Genomic DNA, 20000 nt, shown 5'->3' on the forward strand with positions numbered 1-20000 from the left:
AAATAATTCGCAAACACGTTACAGAATTTCCACGTGGGCGAGGACATTGGAATTAAAACAAAGCCTACTGGATTACAACTTGTTTTTAACCAAGACAGAAGAATGTATTACTGCCTTTTTCCTACATAACATAGGTACCGCAGATCGCCTTATTGTAAGGGCACTTTCAAAAGAGTTCACATGAACAAAGGGAACAGAGGAACTAATAGTACAGATGGCACCACTTGTAGTGCTTAGAAGCACCGAATAAGTTAGGAAAAACAAAAAGAAATGGAGAATCTTATTCAAGAAAGATCAGGTGTAATATAAAATGAAAATAAAGTGAACCGGATTGAATATGGGGAATAACAGACCAAATTATTACACCAACCATCTTCAAAAATAATTGACAAAAGCGTGTTACGAATGACGGAGTCATCCATGATTCACCAAACAATATTTTGAACGAGGAATAAAAATACTTCAAACACGTCTTCCATTTCAGTCTCCTTCGTCTCCACTAACTGATTCAGGGGGGTTGGGTTAAATGCAGAACACACATTTCAGTCTCCACTAACTGATTCAGAGGGGTTGGGTTAAATGCAGAACACACATTTCAGTCTCCTTCGTCTCCACTAACTGATTCAGAGGGGTTGGGTTAAATGCAGAACACACATTTCAGTCTCCTTCGTCTCCACTAACTGATTCAGAGGGGTTGGGTTAAATGCAGAACACACATTTCAGTCTCCTTCGTCTCCACTAACTGATTCAGAGGGGTTGGGTTAAATGCAGAACACACATTTCAGTCTCCTTCGTCTCCACTAACTGATTCAGAGGGGTTGGGTTAAATGCAGAACACACATTTCAGTCTCCTTCGTCTCCACTAACTGATTCAGAGGGGTTGGGTTAAATGCAGAACACACATTTCAGTCTCCTTCGTCTCCACTAACTGATTCAGGGGGGTTGGGTTAAATGCAGAACACACATTTCAGTCTCCTTCGTCTCCACTAACTGATTCAGAGGGGTTGGGTTAAGTGCAGAACACACATTTCAGTCTCCTTCGTCTCCACTAACTGATTCAGAGGGGTTGGGTTAAATGCAGAACACACATTTCAGTCTCCTTCGTCTCCACTAACTGATTCAGAGGGGTTGGGTTAAATGCAGAACACACATTTCAGTTGGATACATTCAGCTGGACAACTGACTAGGTGTCCCCCTTTCCCGTTACCTTACTGAAGTTAATTGTACGCTTACATTTTTTTTTAAATGCAAAATTAACAACTCTACACGTGAAGGCCAAATTACAGAGGAGGAACTTATTGATGCAATTAAAGCCTTTAAGTCCAAAAACAGGTAAGGTATCACTAATATTTTTTTTATGTACTCAGAGGTCCGTTATTAGCATGTTTTAACCACTCCTATAAAAATGACAGATTATCAGATACTCAGCAAGGTCTGATTTTTACTGATACTGAAACAGGACACAGACGGTATATATAAGGACCCACCACGGAAACTGGAGGCCCCTTACGCTACAGTGATGTGGTGCAAAACGTTTGAGCAAAAGGCAGAGCGCATAGAATTAAAAAGGTACTGTCAGATATTGTTCATCCTGATCAGTCAGCTTTACAAAAAAATGTTTTTTTTTTACATACATTGGAGGTAATATCAGAAAAGTACTGGAAACAATAGAACACTATGACACATTTTGGAAACTGGGCCAGGTATTCATAGCTGATTTTGAAAAGGCCCATAATAAAGAACCATTAGAATTTGTATATAAATATCTGGACTATTTACATTTTGGAGAATCTCTTATACAATGGGTTAAAGTTATGTATAGTAACCATAGGTGTAAAATAGTACTTTCTGAGGAGTAATATAACTCCTCAGAAAGCACACTATACAGTTGAAGTCGGAAGTTTACATACACTTAGGTTGGTGTCATTAAAACTCACTTTTCAACCACTCCACAAATTTCTTGTTAACAAACTATAGTTTTGGCAAGTTGGTTAGGACATCTACTTTGTGCATGACACAAGTAATTTTTCCAACAATTGTTTACAGACACTAAGTTGACTGTGCCTTTAAACAGCTTGGAAAATCCCAGAAAATGATGTCATGGCTTTAGAAGCTTCTGATAGGCTAATTGACATCATTTGAGTCAATTGGAGGTGTACCTGTTGATGTATTTCAAGGCCTACCTTCAAACATAGTGCCTCGTTGCTTGACATCATTGGAAAATAAAAAATAAATCAGCCAAGACCTCATGAAAACAATTGTAGACCTCCACAAGTCTGGTTCATCCTTGGGAGCAATTTCCAAATGCCTGAAGGTACCACGTTCATCTGTACAAACAATAGTACGCAAGGATAAACACCATGGGACCACGCTGCCGTCATACCGCTTAGGAAGGAGACGCGTTCTGTCTCTTAGAGATGAACGTACTTTGGTGCGAAAAGTGCAAATCAATCCCAGAACAACAGCAGAGAAATGTTCTCTGGTCTGATGAAACAAAAATAGAACTGTTTGGCCATAATGACCATTGTTATGTTTGGAGGGAAAAGGGGGAGGCTTGCAAGCAAAAGAACACCGTCCCAACCGTGAAGCATGGGGGTGGCAGCATCATGTTGTGGGGTGCTTTGCTGCAGGAGGGACTGGTGCACTTCACAAAATAGATGGCATCATGAGAAAAGAAAATTGGATATATTGAAGCAACATCTCAAGACATCAGTCAGGAAGTTAAAGCTTGGATGCAAATGGGTCTTCCAAATGGACAATGACCCCAAGCATACTTCCAAAGTTGTGGCAAAATGGCTTAAGGACAACAAAGTCAAGGTATTGGAGTGGCCATCATAAAGCCCTGACCTCAATCCTATAGAAAAATTGTGGGCAGAACTGAAAAAGCGTGTGTGAGCAAGGAGGCCTTACAAACCTGACTCGGTTACACAAGCTCTGTCAGGAGGAATGGGCCAAAATTCACCAAACTTATTGTGGGAAGCTTGTGGAAGGCTACCCAAAGCATTTGACCCAAGTTAAACAATTTAAAGGCAATGCTACCAAATGCTAATTGAGTGTATGTAAACTTCCGACTTCAACTGTATAAAAAAATCATACAAATAACAACACACGAGCTCGGCACACAAGTCGGAAGTTTACATACACTTAGGTTGGAGTCATTAAAACTCACTTTTCAACCACTCCACAAATTTCTTGTTAACAGACTATAGTTTTGGCAAGTCGGTTAGGACATCTACTTTGTGCATGACACAAGTCATTTTTCCAACAATTTTTTACAGACAGATTTTTTCACTTATAATTCGTTGTATCACAATTCCAGTGGGTCAGAAGTTTACATACACTAAGTTGACTGTGCCTTTAAACAGCTTGGAAAATTCCAGAAAATGATGTCATGACTTCAGAAGCTTCTTATAGGCTAATTGACATTATTTGAGTCAATTGGAGGTGTACCTGTTGATGTATTTCAAGGCCTACCTTCAAACTCAGTGCCTCTTTGCTTGACATCATGGGAAAATCAAAAGAAAAAAATTGGAGACCTCCACAAGTCTGGTTCCTTGGGAGAAATTTCCAAATGCCTGAAGGTACCACTTTCATCTGTACAAACAATCGTACGCAAGTATAAACACCATGGGACCACGCAGCCGTCATACCACTCAGGAAGGAGACACATTCTGTAGAGATGAACGTACTTTGGTGCGAAAAGTGCAAATCAATCCCAGAACAACAGCAAAGGACCTTGTGAAGATGCTGGAGGAAACAGGTACAAAACTATCTATAACCACAGTAAAAACGAGTCCTATACTGACATAACCTGAAAGGCCACTCATGTAACATTCTATTGGTTGCAAGAATTTTGTATAATACTCTCAATGGGAAAATTCTACGTTTTTATTCTGCCGTCATTTTGTGTATCAGCTCATAAACCATGTTCCATGGAATCGGTACATCGAAAATCTCTTCCCAGCTATTTTGCTATCTATATGGCACAGCTGTCAATTTTTTGGTCCTTAAATGAAACTGGTATACTTTTTTACTTATAAAAATGTTCTTTAACCAACTTTGGTCTTTAATGCAGTTCCTTACTCCTTACTCTTCCATGTTTGCGGTAATGTTGCAATCAGTTGGTTGTAATTTTGGGTAGAGCAGACATTTCCATACATTTCTGTTAGCTGCATGTGTGACAACTCCACCAGTCTTATTTATATCATTTAAAAAGATTATACCTTACAGAATATATATAATAATATTTATTTTTTAATGATCAATTAGTAGATTTGAGTTTAACCATAATGTTTGTTATATTATTTGTTCTGTCTTTTCTGCCTTTTGTTAGGTTTCGTTCCTTACGTTCTTCCTTGTCAATCATCGGTTCATTGGTGAAATCAGCATTATGACAATATCTTGAATTAAACCATTCAAAAACCTTTATTAATGCGACTGCAGGCAGAAGTTGACAAACAGGAACAGGAACATAGCACGCATGCTTCCGAGTAAGTTCCACCTCAAACAAAAGGTCTCCAGTTGTTTTATTAAACCGAAGTCCCACCTTAGTGATGTCACTGACTATGTCATTACCTTTTTACTCCTGAGACCAAAACCCTATGTAAACAATGGCTTTTAGTGTTATCTTAAACTTTGCAGTAAACGTCCACTCCCCAAAGCTGATTTATTGTGGACTGTCTGACTAGTGTCTTATCTCCCACACTCCCCTGCAGAGTTCTGTTTCAGTCACACATTATATGAGAGAGAGACCTGTGGAACAATTCTAAAACTATATCATGAATATACGTATATATTGTTAATCTATAGTCTAGGACCCTATAAATGTAAGGAAGGGAAGGGGTCTTAAAACCCCTCCCCTTCTATTAATATAACATAAGCATAATTATTCTAATACATCAAACATCTGTATAGCCCCAAATCATGACCCCTAAGTAAGGGGTCATGATAACAGAACGTCATCAGCATACATGCATTTCTTATGTTCACTGCCTCGTATTGTTATTCCCTCTAAGGTTGGGTCCTGTCTTATTGCCTGTGCTAATGGTTCGAGGTACAAGGAGAAGAGCGTGGGTGATATATTACAGCCTTGTCTTGCCCCTCGCTCTAATTTTATTGTTCCTGTCAAATGTGCATTTCTCTTTATTCTAGCGGTCGGACATGAATACAGTGTTTTGATGCACTGTATCACTTCTTTGTTGAAACCAAATCTTTCCATAACTTGGAATAGATAATCCCATCCCACTGAATCAAATGCTATTTCTGCATCTAGACTGATTAATATTGCACTTGTCTTATTCTGAGTAATGTGGTCCATGACATGTAGTGTTCTCCTTATATTGTCCTGTGTCTGCCTATTTTGTATGAAACCAGTTGGATCTCCGTCAATCAATTCTGGGATTATTTTCTCCATTCTTTTGGCTATTATTGATGCATATAGTTTATAATCTGTGTTTAAGAATTGTGATAGGTCTATATGAACTGCATTCTTTCTTATCTTTACCCTCTTCTATCTTACTGATATGATGGCCTCTCTCCATGACGGTGGGAGACCCCCCTCCCTCAGAGTCCAGTTAAAACAGGCCTTAAGTAGAGGTGCTAATTGTTCTCTGAAGGTCTTGAACCATTCTGAAGGGAAGCCATCAGTGCCTGGAGACTTGTTGACTTTTTGTTGAGATATTGCTTTATTAATTTCTTCGGTGGATATTTCTAAAGTTAGTCTATCATTTTGCTCTGTCCCAATTGAGGGGAGATCGAGTGAGTTCAAAAAGTGCTCTATTGTCTGTGCATCTGCCTTCTCTGGTTGCTTGTACAGATTTGTGTAATATGATTCAATTGCATTCTGTATTTTATCTCATTTGCATGTGATCTTTTCTGATTGTTTTCATGTTGAAAATGGTATTCTGTGCTTGTTGTTTCCTGAGTCTCCATGCTAGTAATTTGGTTGCCTTTGAGCCTGCTTCATAATATCGTTGTTTCAGGAACCTAAGCTTTTTCTCAACTTCTTCTCTATAAATCTGGTCAATTTCCTGTTTTACCTTTTGAATCTCTCGTAATATAAGAGGGTCTTTGTATTGACCATGAGATTGTTCAAAGTTTCTTAGGGTTTCCTGTAATTTCAGCAGTTTCTGTGCTTGATTATTTTTCTTGAGAGATGATGTGGCTATGATCTTCCCTCTAATAACTGCCTTAGCTGCATCCCACAATATAGCAGGAGATACTTCCCCATTATCATTATTCTCCAGATAGATGTTCAATTCTGTCTTTATTGATTCCTTGAACGCTGGATCATTCAGCATGCTTGTATTTAGGTAAACTCCATTATGATGTAATAAGTCGCTCTGCCCGATCCTACAATCCTTAAGCCTGTGTCGATCTCCACTGTACATGAAAAAGTAGTCTAACCTGGATCATTCAGCATGCTTGTATTTAGGTAAACTCCATTATGATGTAATAAGTCGCTCTGCCCGATCCTACAATCCTTAAGCCTGTGTCTATCTCCACTGTACATGAAAAAGTAGTCTAACCTGGAGTATTCAGTGTGGCGGGCTGAGTAAAAAGTATATTCCTTATCGGTCTTGTGGGTGTCACGCCATACATCGAGCAGTCCTAGATCCTGCAGTATCCTATTGATCTTTTTGGCAACTAGGCTCATTTTCCTATTTTGGTTTGTGCTGTCCAATTTTGAGTTTATAATTGTGTTAAAGTCCCCTCCACAGATAAGAGTGCCAGTGGTTTCTGTGGCAATTAAATCAAACACCTTCCTGTAGAAGACCATGTCACTCCCTGGGGGTGAGTATACATTAAATAATGCAACTTCCTGTAGAAGACCATGTCACTCCCTGGGGGTGCGTATACATTAAATAATGTAACTTCCTGTAGAAGACCATGTCACTCCCTGGGGGTGCGTATACATTAAATAATGTAACTTCCTGTAGAAGACCATGTCACTCCCTGGGGGTGAGTATACATTAAATAATGTAACTTCCTGTAGAAGACCATGTCACTCCCTGGGGGTGAGTATACATTAAATAATGTAACTTCCTGTAGAAGACCATGTCACTCCCTGGGGGTGCGTTTACATTAAATAATGTAACTTCCTGTAGAAGACCATGTCACTCCCTGGGGGTGCATATACATTAAATAATGTAACTTCCTGTAGAATACCTTGTCACTCCCTGGGGGTGAGTATACATTAAATAATGTAACTTCCTGTAGAAGACCATGTCACTCCCTGGGGGTGCGTATACATTAAATAATGTAACTTCCTGTAGAAGACCATGTCACTCCCTGGGGGTGTGTATACATTAAATAATGTAACTTCCTGTAGAAGACCATGTCACTCCCTGGGGGTGTGTATACATTAAATAATGTAACTTCCTGTAGAAGACCATGACACTCCCTGGGGGTGTGTATACATTAAATAATGTAACTTCCTGTAGAAGACCATGTCACTCCCTGGGGGTGCGTAAACATTAAATAATGTAACTTCCTGTAGAAGACCATGTCACTCCCTGGGGGTGAGTTTACATTATATAATGTAACTTCCTTGTTATCCAGTTTACATTTAACAAGTATAAACCTACCCTCCTTGTATTTATTTCTGACAAACTCAAAATTAACTGACTTTGGGATCAAGATTGCAACTCCCCATTTTGTAAGAGGAAAATAAATAGTCCTATATCCAATTTTCTCGTGTTCAGGTGTGGATAAGTGAGTTTCCAACCAGAATAGTATGTCACCTCTCCAGTTTGAGCTTTGCTGTTACCTTACTTCTCTTGATGTAACTCCCCAGTCCGTTTACATTGAGACTGATGACCTTACTTCTCTTGATGTCACTCCCCAGTCCGTTTACATTGAGACTGATGACCTTACTTCTCTTGATGTCACTCCCCAGTCCGTTTACATTGAGACTGATGACCTTACTTCTCTTGATGTCACTCCCCAGTCCGTTTACATTGAGACTGATGACCTTACTTCTCTTGATGTCACTCCCCAGTCCGTTTACATTGAGACTGATGACCTTACTTCTCTTGATGTCACTCCCCAGTCCGTTTACATTGAGACTGATGACCTTACTTCTCTTGATGTCACTCCCCAGTCCGTTTACATTGAGACTGATGACCTTACTTCACTTGATGTCACTCCCCAGTCCGTTTACATTGAGACTGATGACCTTACTACTCTTGATGTCACTCCCCAGTCCGTTTACATTGAGACTGATGACCTTACTTCTCTTGATGTCACTCGCCAGTCCGTTTACATTGAGACTGATGACCTTACTTCTCTTGATGTCACTCCCCAGTCCGTTTACATTGAGACTGATGACCTTACTTGATGACCTTACTTCTCTTGACGCCACTCCCCAGTCCGTTTACATTGAGACTGATGACCTTACTTCTCTTGAAGTCACTCCCCAGTCCGTTTACATTGAGACTGATGACCTTACTTCTCTTGATGTCACTCCCCAGTCCGTTTACATTGAGACTGATGACCTTACTTCTCTTGATGTCACTCCCCAGTCCGTTTACATTGAGACTGATGACCTTACTTCTCTTGATGTCACTCCCCAGTCCGTTTACATTGAGACTGATGACCTTACTTCACTTGATGTCACTCCCCAGTCCGTTTACATTGAGACTGATGACCTTACTACTCTTGATGTCACTCCCCAGTCCGTTTACATTGAGACTGATGACCTTACTTCTCTTGATGTCACTCCCCAGTCCGTTTACATTGAGACTGATGACCTTACTTCTCTTGATGTCACTCCCCAGTCCGTTTACATTGAGACTGATGACCTTACTTCTCTTGATGTCACTCCCCAGTCCGTTTACATTGAGACTGATGACCTTACTTCACTTGATGTCACTCCCCAGTCCGTTTACATTGAGACTGATGACCTTACTACTCTTGATGTCACTCCCCAGTCCGTTTACATTGAGACTGATGACCTTACTACTCTTGATGTCACTCCCCAGTCCGTTTACATTGAGACTGATGACCTTACTTCTCTTGATGTCACTCCCCAGTCGGTTTACATTGAGACTGATGACTTTAAATTCCCCATGATGCATCGATATAAATAAAAAAAACCTGTGCACCATATCTGCCTGCTTATCATGAGCCTAAAAATGAACGAAAGATCAAGAACGATAATAAAGTAAACCAAAGTGGGAAAATATTTGGACTCCCATGTCAGAGGACTGTCTCTTGCCTCTGGGGTTTGAGGGGATGAGCCTGTCCGCAGGATGGGCCCCTCGCTCAGATATGAAAATGCGTGACGTAGTCACAAACAAGACCTGGTGGAACCGAAAATAATAAAGGCGCCTATTTCATCGCTTAGACACATCGGTCATGCTTGCATATCATGAATCCTCCCCTTGATATGCCCTTCTGTCGCCCCATTGTCAATGTGTCATTAATCCTTAGCTAATATATATGTTATTAACGTGACACTACTTCGTGTGTTCGTAAAGAACACATGCTTTTGGCTACTCACCCTCGTTCAGCATTGGGGGGAAAATAGGGGACATATTTTACCTATTGCAATGTCAACCGTAACAACCCAACGTCTTAACAGCTCGCGGTAACTATTCATTCTGTTAAATCCGATTCAGTGTCTTCCATCTTCCCGTTGGAAATGCCTGAGTCTCTCTCGGATGTGAACGTCCTCTCGCCGAGATGGTTTCCCTCTTTCTCCATGACCCTGCTTATCGACAACGATCCATGGGAGAGCCTGCTCGAGTCTTTCCGCTGGTGACGTCGCCTTTCTCCTGGCGGTATACTCCACTGGGAAGCCCCTTGACTTCAGGTCCTCAGCCGCCTCGTCTGCATGCTCGTATGTAACTGAGCCATTTTCCAGAAATACCCGCATTTTTGCCGGGCAATAGTGTTCGGATGCGAATACCCTTCTCTTTAAGTGCCTTCTTAATGGGGGTGTATTCTTTCCTTTTCAGTAATCTCTCCCGCGTAGTCATGATCAAAGAACACTCGTTGGCCTTGGAAGTTAACAGGCTTTTTCCAGGTTGCAGGTAAGACTTTCTCTTTGACTGAGAATTTTAGGAACCGTACTACTATGGATCTTGGTGGGGCGCCGCTGGGGGGTTTTTGGATGCCAGAGCTCGGTGTGCTCTCTCGATTCCCAGGTCAGTGTGTTGACTGCGGAGGTCCATGTGTCCGTTTCCCCAATGCGCTGTTCTGAGTCCCCCATTCTTGTAGATATGCTGTGGAGTTCTAATTTGTTTTCTTCCAGTTTCTGGTTAATGTCCTTCTTGAACTCGTTTAGTTCTTTTCTTACATCTTCTCGATGTTCCTCTTGTAAGCCTGTGTGCGCCTCACGCAATTCCTCCTTCATCAACTCACGAAATGAGGGTTCTTTTGCTGCTGCTGTCTTATTTGCGCTAGCATTAGCCATTTCGGGTTCATCGGCGATTATATCTCCTGCTGTCTTGTTACGGGCTGTTGTTGTAGCTCCGAGACCTTTTCCTATTTTCCCATTTTGCATAAGTTATTATAATGCTCAGAGTAAATACTTCAATTTAGGGGGGGAAATACCCAACCGATGTGCAGTACGAAGAACTAGGCAGCCATTTCCTAAGTTGAGTCACCGGAAGCCCGAAAAAGGACATTCTTGAACAAGGGGTGAGACATTTTTACTAATCTGCTAGAGAACCAGTTCAGATGGAAGTATAACTTTGTATGAGTGCTTTAATATTTAATATTGCTCGGCCCTCTTTATTCATATTCATTATATAAATAGGCCCGTTTAATTTTGTCTGGCATACAAATAAAATTGTTTCACTTACCTTAAGTGTCCACAGCTGCAGAGCCAATACAATTCTTAGTTTGAAGAACAAACATCACTGTGCCAATTCATATCTTGCAGTATAACTATAAATATGACTTTTATCTAAAGAGAAGAAAGGTTTCATGTTAAAAAAAAGGTTATCTTACTTAGAAAATGGTCCTGATCACATAGGCCTACACAACTGAATTCATGACATTTTTCAGTCATTTTAACGTATCTCTACCCCCTTTTCCTCCCCAATTACGATCTTGTCTCATTGCTGCAACTCCCCAGGTCGAAAGTCAAGCCATGCGTCCTCCGAAACGCTTCTTAACACCCGCTCGCTTAACCCGGAAGGCAGCTGCGCCAATGTGTCAGAGGACTCACCCACCACAAGGAGTCGCTGGAGCGCGATGAGCCAAGTTGTGTGCCGCCTTAAGGGACCCCCGGTCACGTCCGGTTGTGACACAGGAACCCCGGTAGTGACGCCTCAACACTGCGGTGCCTTAGACCGCTGCGCCACTCGGGGGTTTCATGTCTTTCTACTCAATACCACTTACTTGACCAAACCGGGAGGTTAAAGTCCTTAAAGTATTTCATTTTTTAGCTGTGTATTTCGGATGGAATCAAGGCATTAGAATGTACCAAAGGCCACCAAAATAGAGCTTGTTCTGCCATCCCCCCTCGTTCTGTTACTTGCCCAGGGAGTAATTGCCAATGCTGAAAGAATGGTTGAAGCTGGTTTTCTATACAAAGATTTGTACGAATCCTTTATACTCCACTATTATGACTGCTGCATATGGCTATCTGACTCATCTGTCTTCAAAAGGTGATCCAGTCAGTACATTGTCATTCATTTTAACCGCACAGAGCTCTCTCTCATTCTCTCCCTGCCTCTCCCTCCCTCCCCCTCACCCTCCAACTTCTCTCAGATGCTTGAGATGAATGAGTGTAGCTTCATTCAGCTGTAATGAAGGCTACAGAGAACACAAGGAAAGAGAGAGAGCGAGAGAAAAAAAGCATAGGCGATTGAGAGGAAATGTCGAATAGACACCAGGGTAGGGGGGAGGAGCAGATATTGATATGGGGAGAGAGAAGATGGTATAGAAAACTGAGAAGAGGCGATAAAGAGAAAGAGAGACAGAAGGAAAGAAGTTGAGAGAAAAAGAGAGACATACATGTACACGCTATAGTGAGTGGTTATCACTCAGATTCTGTCTGATTCTTCAGAAACCTGCCTGCCGGTATGCAACATAACCACTACTATTGCACCTTCCAGGTCAATCTCTCCCCACTCCCTCCCTACTCCCTCCACCCCTCACTCCTTGTTTCTTCCCCCCTCCCTCCTTCCCTCTCTCACAAGAAAGAACATCTCTGATGCTCCCTTCTACGATCCCCACTACTTCCAATATCATCTCTGAACTTGCCTTTCTCCCTTTCTTTATCTCTTCTCCCTGCCTCTCCACTCTCCCCTTTCTGTTTGCTCTGCGGTGCTCTGTCCATCTCTAGTCCTCATTTCCCTCCTTGTCTCTCAAGTGCTGTCTTTCATCTCCTGCAATCTTAAGTCAAGCACACACACACACACACACACACACACACACACACACACACATACATACACACACGGCACTGCAGAGATGGATAGCTGCCGTCTAATGGCCTTCTGACAAATTCTGCTATTTTGTGTGTTTTTTTTTTTTATGCTGATCTCAACTTTCTTTTGTACATAATACTTCTGCCATCATTTCCTATGTCCCGAAAACAGCTTCTGGACATTAGAAGAGCGATCACTAACCTTGCCTTGAATGAAGATTTCTACTTCAACGAGTCGGCAGCTGTGGATGTACTGCTCCTCCAGGACCGACCGGGTCCTACACCCGGGTCACTCGAAAGAGGGAGGTACAGCTCCCGGACAAGACCAAATCAACGAATAGAACTAAACCACCTCTACCCTTCTATTGGCGAATATATAAAAATCACTAGAGAACAAACTGGACGAGCTCTGTTCGAGACTATCCTATCAACGGGACCTGAAGTACTGTAATACCCAATGTTTCTCAGAGTCGTAGCCGAATAAGGACATGGATAATATACATCTAGCTATTTTTTCTATGCATCGGCAAGACCGAATGGCAGCTTCGGGTAAGATTAAGGGGAGAGGTGTGTGTCTCTTTGTTAACAACAGCTTGTGTGCCAATCTCTAATGCTAAGGAATTCTCAAGGTTTTGCTCGCCTGAGTTAGAATACCTCACCATAAACTACAGGCCATACTACAGTATCTACCAAGACAGTATTCATCTATAATTTTTGAAGCTGTTTCTTTATCACCAGAAACCGATGCTGGCACTAAGACAGCACTCAACGAGCTGTATAGGGCCATAAGCAAACAAGGAAATGCACATCCAGAGGCGGCGCTCCCAGTGGCTGATGATTTTAATGCAGGGAAACTGAAATCGGTTTAACCTCATTTCTACCACCATGTCACGTGTGCAACTAGAGGTGAAACAACTCTAGATCACCTTTACTCCACGCTCAGAGACGCATACAAAGCTTAACTCTATTCTCCTGATTGCTGCTTACAAGCAAAAAGTCAAACAGGAAGTACCAGTGACACGCTCAATACGGAAGTGGTCCGGTGAAGCGGATGCTAAGCTACAGGACTGTTTCGCTAGCACCGACTGGAATATGTTCCGAGATTCATCCGATAACATTGAGGAGTTTACCACATCAATCACCGGCTTCATTAATAAGTGCATGTCACGATTGTCGTATTGAGTAGACCAAAGCGCAGCGTGGTGTGAATGCATGATTTAAAAGACGGAAAAACACGAAGTACACTAAAACAAACTAACAAGACGAACGTGACTGCTAAAGAAACACTGTGCTAACAAGCAACATCACATAGACAATAACCCACGAACCCAAACTGGAAAATGGCAACCTAAATAGGTTCCCCAATCAGAGACTACGATAAACAGCTGCCTCTGATTGGGAACCAATCCAGGCCACCATAGACCTACAATATGCCTAGACTAGACACACACACCTAGACACACCTAGACATACTAAACCCTAGATGAGACAAAAACACACGTTCTACCCTCGTCACACCCTGACCTAACCAAAATATATAAAGAAAACAAAGAATACTCAGGTCAGGGCGTGACAGTACCCCCCCACAAAGGTGCGGACTCCGGCTGCAAAAACCTAATCTAAAGGGGAGGGTCCAGGTGGGCCTCTTTCACGGCGGCGGCTCGGGTGCGGGACGTGGACCCCTCTCTACCTCAGTCTTGGCCCACCCTCGCATCGGGCCCCGGACTGAAGATCATCGTAGAGAGCGCCACTGGACGGAAAGGCGCCTCTGGACTGAGGAGCGACTCTGGCAGCTCCGGACAGGAGGGCGTCTCTGGCATCGCCGGCGTGACAGGCGGCTCAGGCAGCTCCTGGCTGGCTGATGGCTCTTGCAGCTCCTGGCTGGCTGACGGCTCTGGCAGGTCCTGGCTGACAGATGGCTCTGGCAGCTCCTGGCTGGCTGACGGCTCTGGCAGCTCCTGGCTGGCTGACGGCTCTGGCAGCTCCTGGCTGGCTGACGGCTCTGGCAGCTCCTGGCTGGCTGACGGCTCTGGCAGCTCCTGGCTGGCTGACGGCTCTGACATAACCCACGAACCCAAACTGGAAAATGGCAACCTAAATAGGTTCCCCAATCAGAGACAACGATAAACAGCTGCCTCTGATTGGGAACCAATCCAGGCCACCATAGACCTACAATATTCCTAGACTAGACACACACACCTAGACATACAAAACCCTAGATGAGACAAAAACACACATACCACCCTCGTCACACCCTGACCTAACCAAAATATATAAAGAAAACAAAGAATACTCAGGTCAGGGCGTTGATAAGTGCATCCCCACAGTGAACGTACGTACATATTCCAACCAGAAGCCATAGATTACAGGCAATATCCGCACTGAACTAAAGGCTAGAGCTACCGCTTTCAAGGAGTGGGACACCAATCTGGACGATTATAAGAAATCTCACTATGACCTCCTACAATCAAATTATCAATATGACAGGTCTTGCAAACTACCAGGGAAACCCAGCCGCGAATGGCCCAGCGCCGCAAGCCTACCAGACAAGTAAATTCCCTCTATGCTCGCTTTGAGGCAAGCAACATTGAATCATGCATGAGAGCACCAGCTGCTCCGGATGGCTGTGTGATCTTGCTCTATATAGCTGATGTGAGTAAGACCTTTGGTATTTGGTATTTTATTAGGATCCCCATTAACTGTTGCAAAAGCAGCAGCTCCTCTTACTGGGGTCCACACAACATAATACAGAACATTAATAGACCAGAACAACTCAAGGACAGAACTACATGAAACATTTTTGAAGGCACATGTAGCCTACATATCAATTCATACACACAAACTATCTAGGTAAATAGGGGAGAGGCGTTGGTGCCAACGAGGTGTTGGATTATCTGTTTTTTGAAACCAGGTATGCTGATTATTTGAGCAATATGAGATGGAATGGAGTTCCATGCAATAATAGCTCTATATAATACTGTACACTTTCTGGTGACATATCTGGTGGGGTAAGTGTGTGTGTCAGAGCTGTGTGTAAGTTGACAATGCAACAATTTGGGATTTTAAACACATTCATGTTTCTTATTAAAAGAAGAAGTGATGCAGTCAGTCTCTCCTCAACTCTTAGCCAAGAGAGACTGGTATGCATAGTATATATATCAGCCCTCTGATCACAATGAAGAGCAAGACGTGCCGCTCTGTTCTGGGCCAGCTGCAGCTTAACTAGTTCTTTCCTTGCAGCACTCGACCGCACGACTGGACAATAAGATAAGATAATCAAGATAAGACAGAACTAGAGCCTGCAGAACTTGCTTTTTGGAGTGTGGTGTCAAAAAAACAAAAAACAGGTTAACATTCACAAGGGACACATGCCTGAAAATGCTGTTCATAACTACAGCTCAGCGTCCAACACCATAATGCCCTCAAAGCTCATCACTAAGCTAAGGACCCTGGGACAAAACAACTCCCTCTGCAACTGGATCCTGAACTCACCCCAAAGGGTGAGGGTAGGCAACAACACATCTGCCACGCTGATCCTCAACACGGGGGCCCCCCAGGGGCGCTTAGCCCCTCCTGTATACCCTGTTTACCCAGGAATGTGTGGCAGCGCACAACTCCAACACCATCATTACGTTTGGACATGACGGTGGTTGGCCTGATCACCAACCATGATGAGACAGCCTATAGGGAGGAGGTCAGTGGCCTGGCAGTGTGTTGCCAGGACAACAACCTCTCCCTTAACTTGAAAAATGAGCTGATCGTGGGCTACAGGAAAGAAACAGAGGGCTGAGCACACCCCCATCCACATCGACGGGTCTGTAGTGGAGCGGGTTCTGTTCCTCATCAGGAGGCTGAAAAGATTTGGCATGGGCCCTCAGATCCTCAAAAAAATCACGACTGAGACTGGCTGCATCGCCGCCTGGTATAGCGACTGCTTGACATCTGACAGCAAGGCGCTACAGAGGGCAGTGAGTACGAACCGGTACATCACTGGGGCCAAACTCCCTGCCATCCAGGACCTCTATTCCAGGCGGTGTCAGAGGAAGGCCCTAAAAAATGTCAAAGACTCCAGCCATCCAAGTCATACTGTTTTCTCTGCTACCACACGGCAAGCAGTACTGATGCACCAAGTCTGGAACCAACAGGACCTGGACAGCTTCTACCCCGCCCCCCCAGGCCATATTTTTTTGCACTAACTGTTTTGATTCATCACATACACTGCTGCTACTGTTTATTATCTATCCTGTAGCCTGGTCACTTTATCCCCACCTCAATTACCTCGTAACCCTGCACATTCCCTCGGTACTGGTGCCCCGTGTAAATAGCCAAGTTATCATTACTCATTGTGTATTTATTCCTTGTGTTATTATTTTTCTCTATGCATTGTTGAGAAGTAAACATTTCACATAGTCTACACCCGTTGTTTACGAAGCATATGACAAAAAAACATTTGATTTGACACACACACACACACACACACACACCTTTTGGATAGATTTTTCGAGGTTCTCTCTTAGAAAGCACTAATCAACACCCACCCCTCCCCCCACCCCCCTATCCTAGCCTTTGGCAGAATGAAAAGGCGGTGAGAGGGAATGGAGAGAAAATAGGGATGGAGGGAGAGATAATTGATGGAGGTGTATCGACCCCCCTGTAAAACCCAGTTAACACCTGCCTGTGAAACCTGATTAGCTGTAAGTGTGTGTCTGTGTGTACTTGTAGTAAACCAGGATTAGCACCCTGCCGTCTCGCCTTTCTCATTTGAGTGTGTTTTATGTGTGTATCTGTATGTGAGTGCATTTGCAAGTGCGTGCATATGTGTTTGTGTGTGTGTCTCTGTGTGAGTGTGTGTGTTTAGGACAGTCTCCACTGATTAGATCCCACGTGGTCAATAGTGAAAAGAGCACTCAGCCTGATAGGAAATCACCCTCAATCAATACTAATATTTTTACAGACCTCAGAACTGTGTGCGTGTAGTAAATTGTGTATGTGTGTGTGTGTGTGTGTGTGTGTGTGTGTGTGTGTGTGTGTGTGTCTGTATCCAGGGGAAGAATAGCTATTTAATCTAGTCACAGCAAATATAGGATAACCATTCATTGACAGACATTGTAAATCACTGGCCTGTCATCCCTCTCTGCTCTCTTTGTTTCCTCCCTCTGTACTGGAGAGCTGGAGCCTAATTCAGACTGTCTGCTCCTCTCCCTCTCCTTTCCCCCTCTTCTCTCGTCCTCCCGTCACCTCTTCTCTTTGGTTCTCTTCTTTAACCTGACTCAATAACACAGGCTCACACATGGCCTTCGCTTAACGTCAGGTACTGTATGTTCCCTTAAGATTCTTATAAGGTGACAATCAAACGTCATATATAATATCAAGTAAATCGTAGTGTTCTCTTTGCTCCCAAGGCGATATACAAGAGTGGACTGAACTCTTAATGAAGCTTATCTTATGTCGCTCTGGATAAGAGCGTCTGCTAAATGACTTAAATGTAAATGTAAATGTAAATGTTTCAATGCAATCTGAGTGGACGTGGGCAATTGCATCTTTATAAGCAGCTCCAACTCCCACGGTGTGTGTGTGTGCTCATGTGTGTGTGTGTGTGTGCTCATGTGTGTGTGTGTGTGTGTGTGTGTGCTCATGTGTGTGTGCGGTGTGTATTGCGCTTACCTGCCACTGACGACGAAGCAGGCAACCAGAAAGATGAGCAGTATGATGCCTCCAGCGATGGACACAGCCAGAATAGTAGACTGGTTGGGGTCTATGGCCAACATGTCTGAGACAGGGAATACATTATGAAGAGAAAGAGTTAATACAGCGTAAGAGTGTGTGTGTGTGTGTGTGTGTGTGTGCCTGCTTGCGTGCGCATTAGGCCAGGTCTAAAGTCTCCATCTTTGGAAGGTGTGTGTGTGCGCAACAGAGAGAGAGAGAGAGAGAGAGAACTTGAAAGAGATAGATAATGTACTCAGCAGGCTCTTTGACGATGAAAAGCTTTTTCCATTTCAATATTCCTCAACGAGGGCTGACTGTAAACGCATTCCAATTTTCCTGGCTGTCCAAATGGATATGTTAACATTGTACATAACAAGCCTGCTTTAAAAGTTTCTGTGAAACCACATTGATTTTTACGCTGCAGCAATCGGGCCATTACTCAAAACAAATGTTCCATTTATCAAGGTTAGCCAAGCACGAGCAGACGTGTGTGTGTGTGTGTGTGTGTGTGTGTGTGTGTGTGTGTGTGTGTGTGGGCAGCGAGCCCTTTCAGGCAAATGAATGCCTCCAGGCAGCAATAGATGGCCATTTATCTCCTATTCCATTCCCTGGCATTGAACACACACACACACAGGTGCAAACACGCACAGAAACAGACACACACACTAGGCTGCTTTAAAGGTTTCAGTGCACCACAGTGAATTACAGTGTGATCTATACAATTGGTCAACGTATATACAATTGATTTGACTAATATTCACTCAGCTCCATCCGTGGTTTTCATTTCAATAGTCATGAAGTTGAACGATTGATCAGATTGATGATATTAAAATGATTGAACAAATCGACACGATTGATTTACATGATCAATATTAAGTCAGTTGGCACAATAATAATAATTGTGTAACTAACAATTATGCACAATAACTGTGAACAATATATTTTACCCAATAGGTTTCCTAGATTGGTTTCCTCTATTGTAATCGCTCCTCTTTCAGCCCAGCTGCCAAAATAACCCTGATTCAGATGACCATCCTACCCATGCTAGATTACGGAGACATAATTTATAGATCGTCAGGTAAGTGTGCTCTTGACCGGCTTGATGTTCTTTACCATTCGGCCATCAGATTTGCATTCAATGCTCCTTATAGGACACATCACTGCTCTCTATACTCCTCTGTAAACTGGTCATCTCTGTATACCTGTCGCTTATTTATAAAACCCTCTTAGGCCTCACTCCCCCCTATCTGAGATACCTACTGCAGCCCTCATCCTCTACATACAACATCCGTTCTGCCAGTCACATTCTGTTAAAGGTCCCCAAAGCAAACACATCCCTGGGTCGCTCCTCTTTTCAGTTCGCTGCAGCTAGCGACTAGAACGAGCTGCAACAAACACTCAAACTGGACAGTTTTACCTCAATCAATTAATTCAAAGACCCAATCATGGACACTCTTATGGACATTTGTGGCTGCTTTGTGTGATGTATTGTTGTCTCTACCTTCTTGACCTTTGTGCTGTTGTTTGTGCTTAATAATGTTTCTACCATGTTTTGTGTTGCTACCATGTTGTTGTGATGTTGTGTTACTACCATGCTGTGATGTCATGTGTTGCTGCCTTGCTGTGTTGTTGTTTTAGATCTCTCTTTATGTAGTGTTGCGTTGTCACTCTTGTTGTGATGTGTGTTTTGTCCTATATTTATATTGTATTTATTTTTTCATCCCAGGCCCCGCAGGAGGGGCCTTTTGCCTTTAGGGAGGTCGTCATTGTAAACAAGAATTTGTTAACTGACTTGCCTAGTTAAACAAAAGGTTAAATAAAAAATAAACAATAAAAATAGCAGTTTACTATTTTTATATGAAAAGTGTTGGTAATTATTTCACATGTAGAACAGCACAGTCGGGAGGGAAAG

The 20000-nt window shown here is 43.0% G+C and overlaps 1 protein-coding gene across 2 annotated transcripts in view; it reads right to left on the minus strand.

Moving 5' to 3' along the window:
* epha4b (eph receptor A4b) overlaps positions 1-20000 on the minus strand; it is a 184283-nt gene that overhangs the window by 100835 nt on the left and 63448 nt on the right. For both annotated transcript variants that reach the window (XM_065005586.1, XM_065005585.1), the window contains exon 10: positions 18047-18152. In XM_065005586.1, the coding sequence (XP_064861658.1) occupies positions 18047-18152 (106 nt within the window). The remainder of the gene's footprint in view (positions 1-18046; positions 18153-20000) is intronic.

This window comes from Oncorhynchus nerka, linkage group LG20 (assembly GCF_034236695.1).
Source record: "Oncorhynchus nerka isolate Pitt River linkage group LG20, Oner_Uvic_2.0, whole genome shotgun sequence".
NCBI lineage: Eukaryota > Metazoa > Chordata > Actinopteri > Salmoniformes > Salmonidae > Oncorhynchus > Oncorhynchus nerka.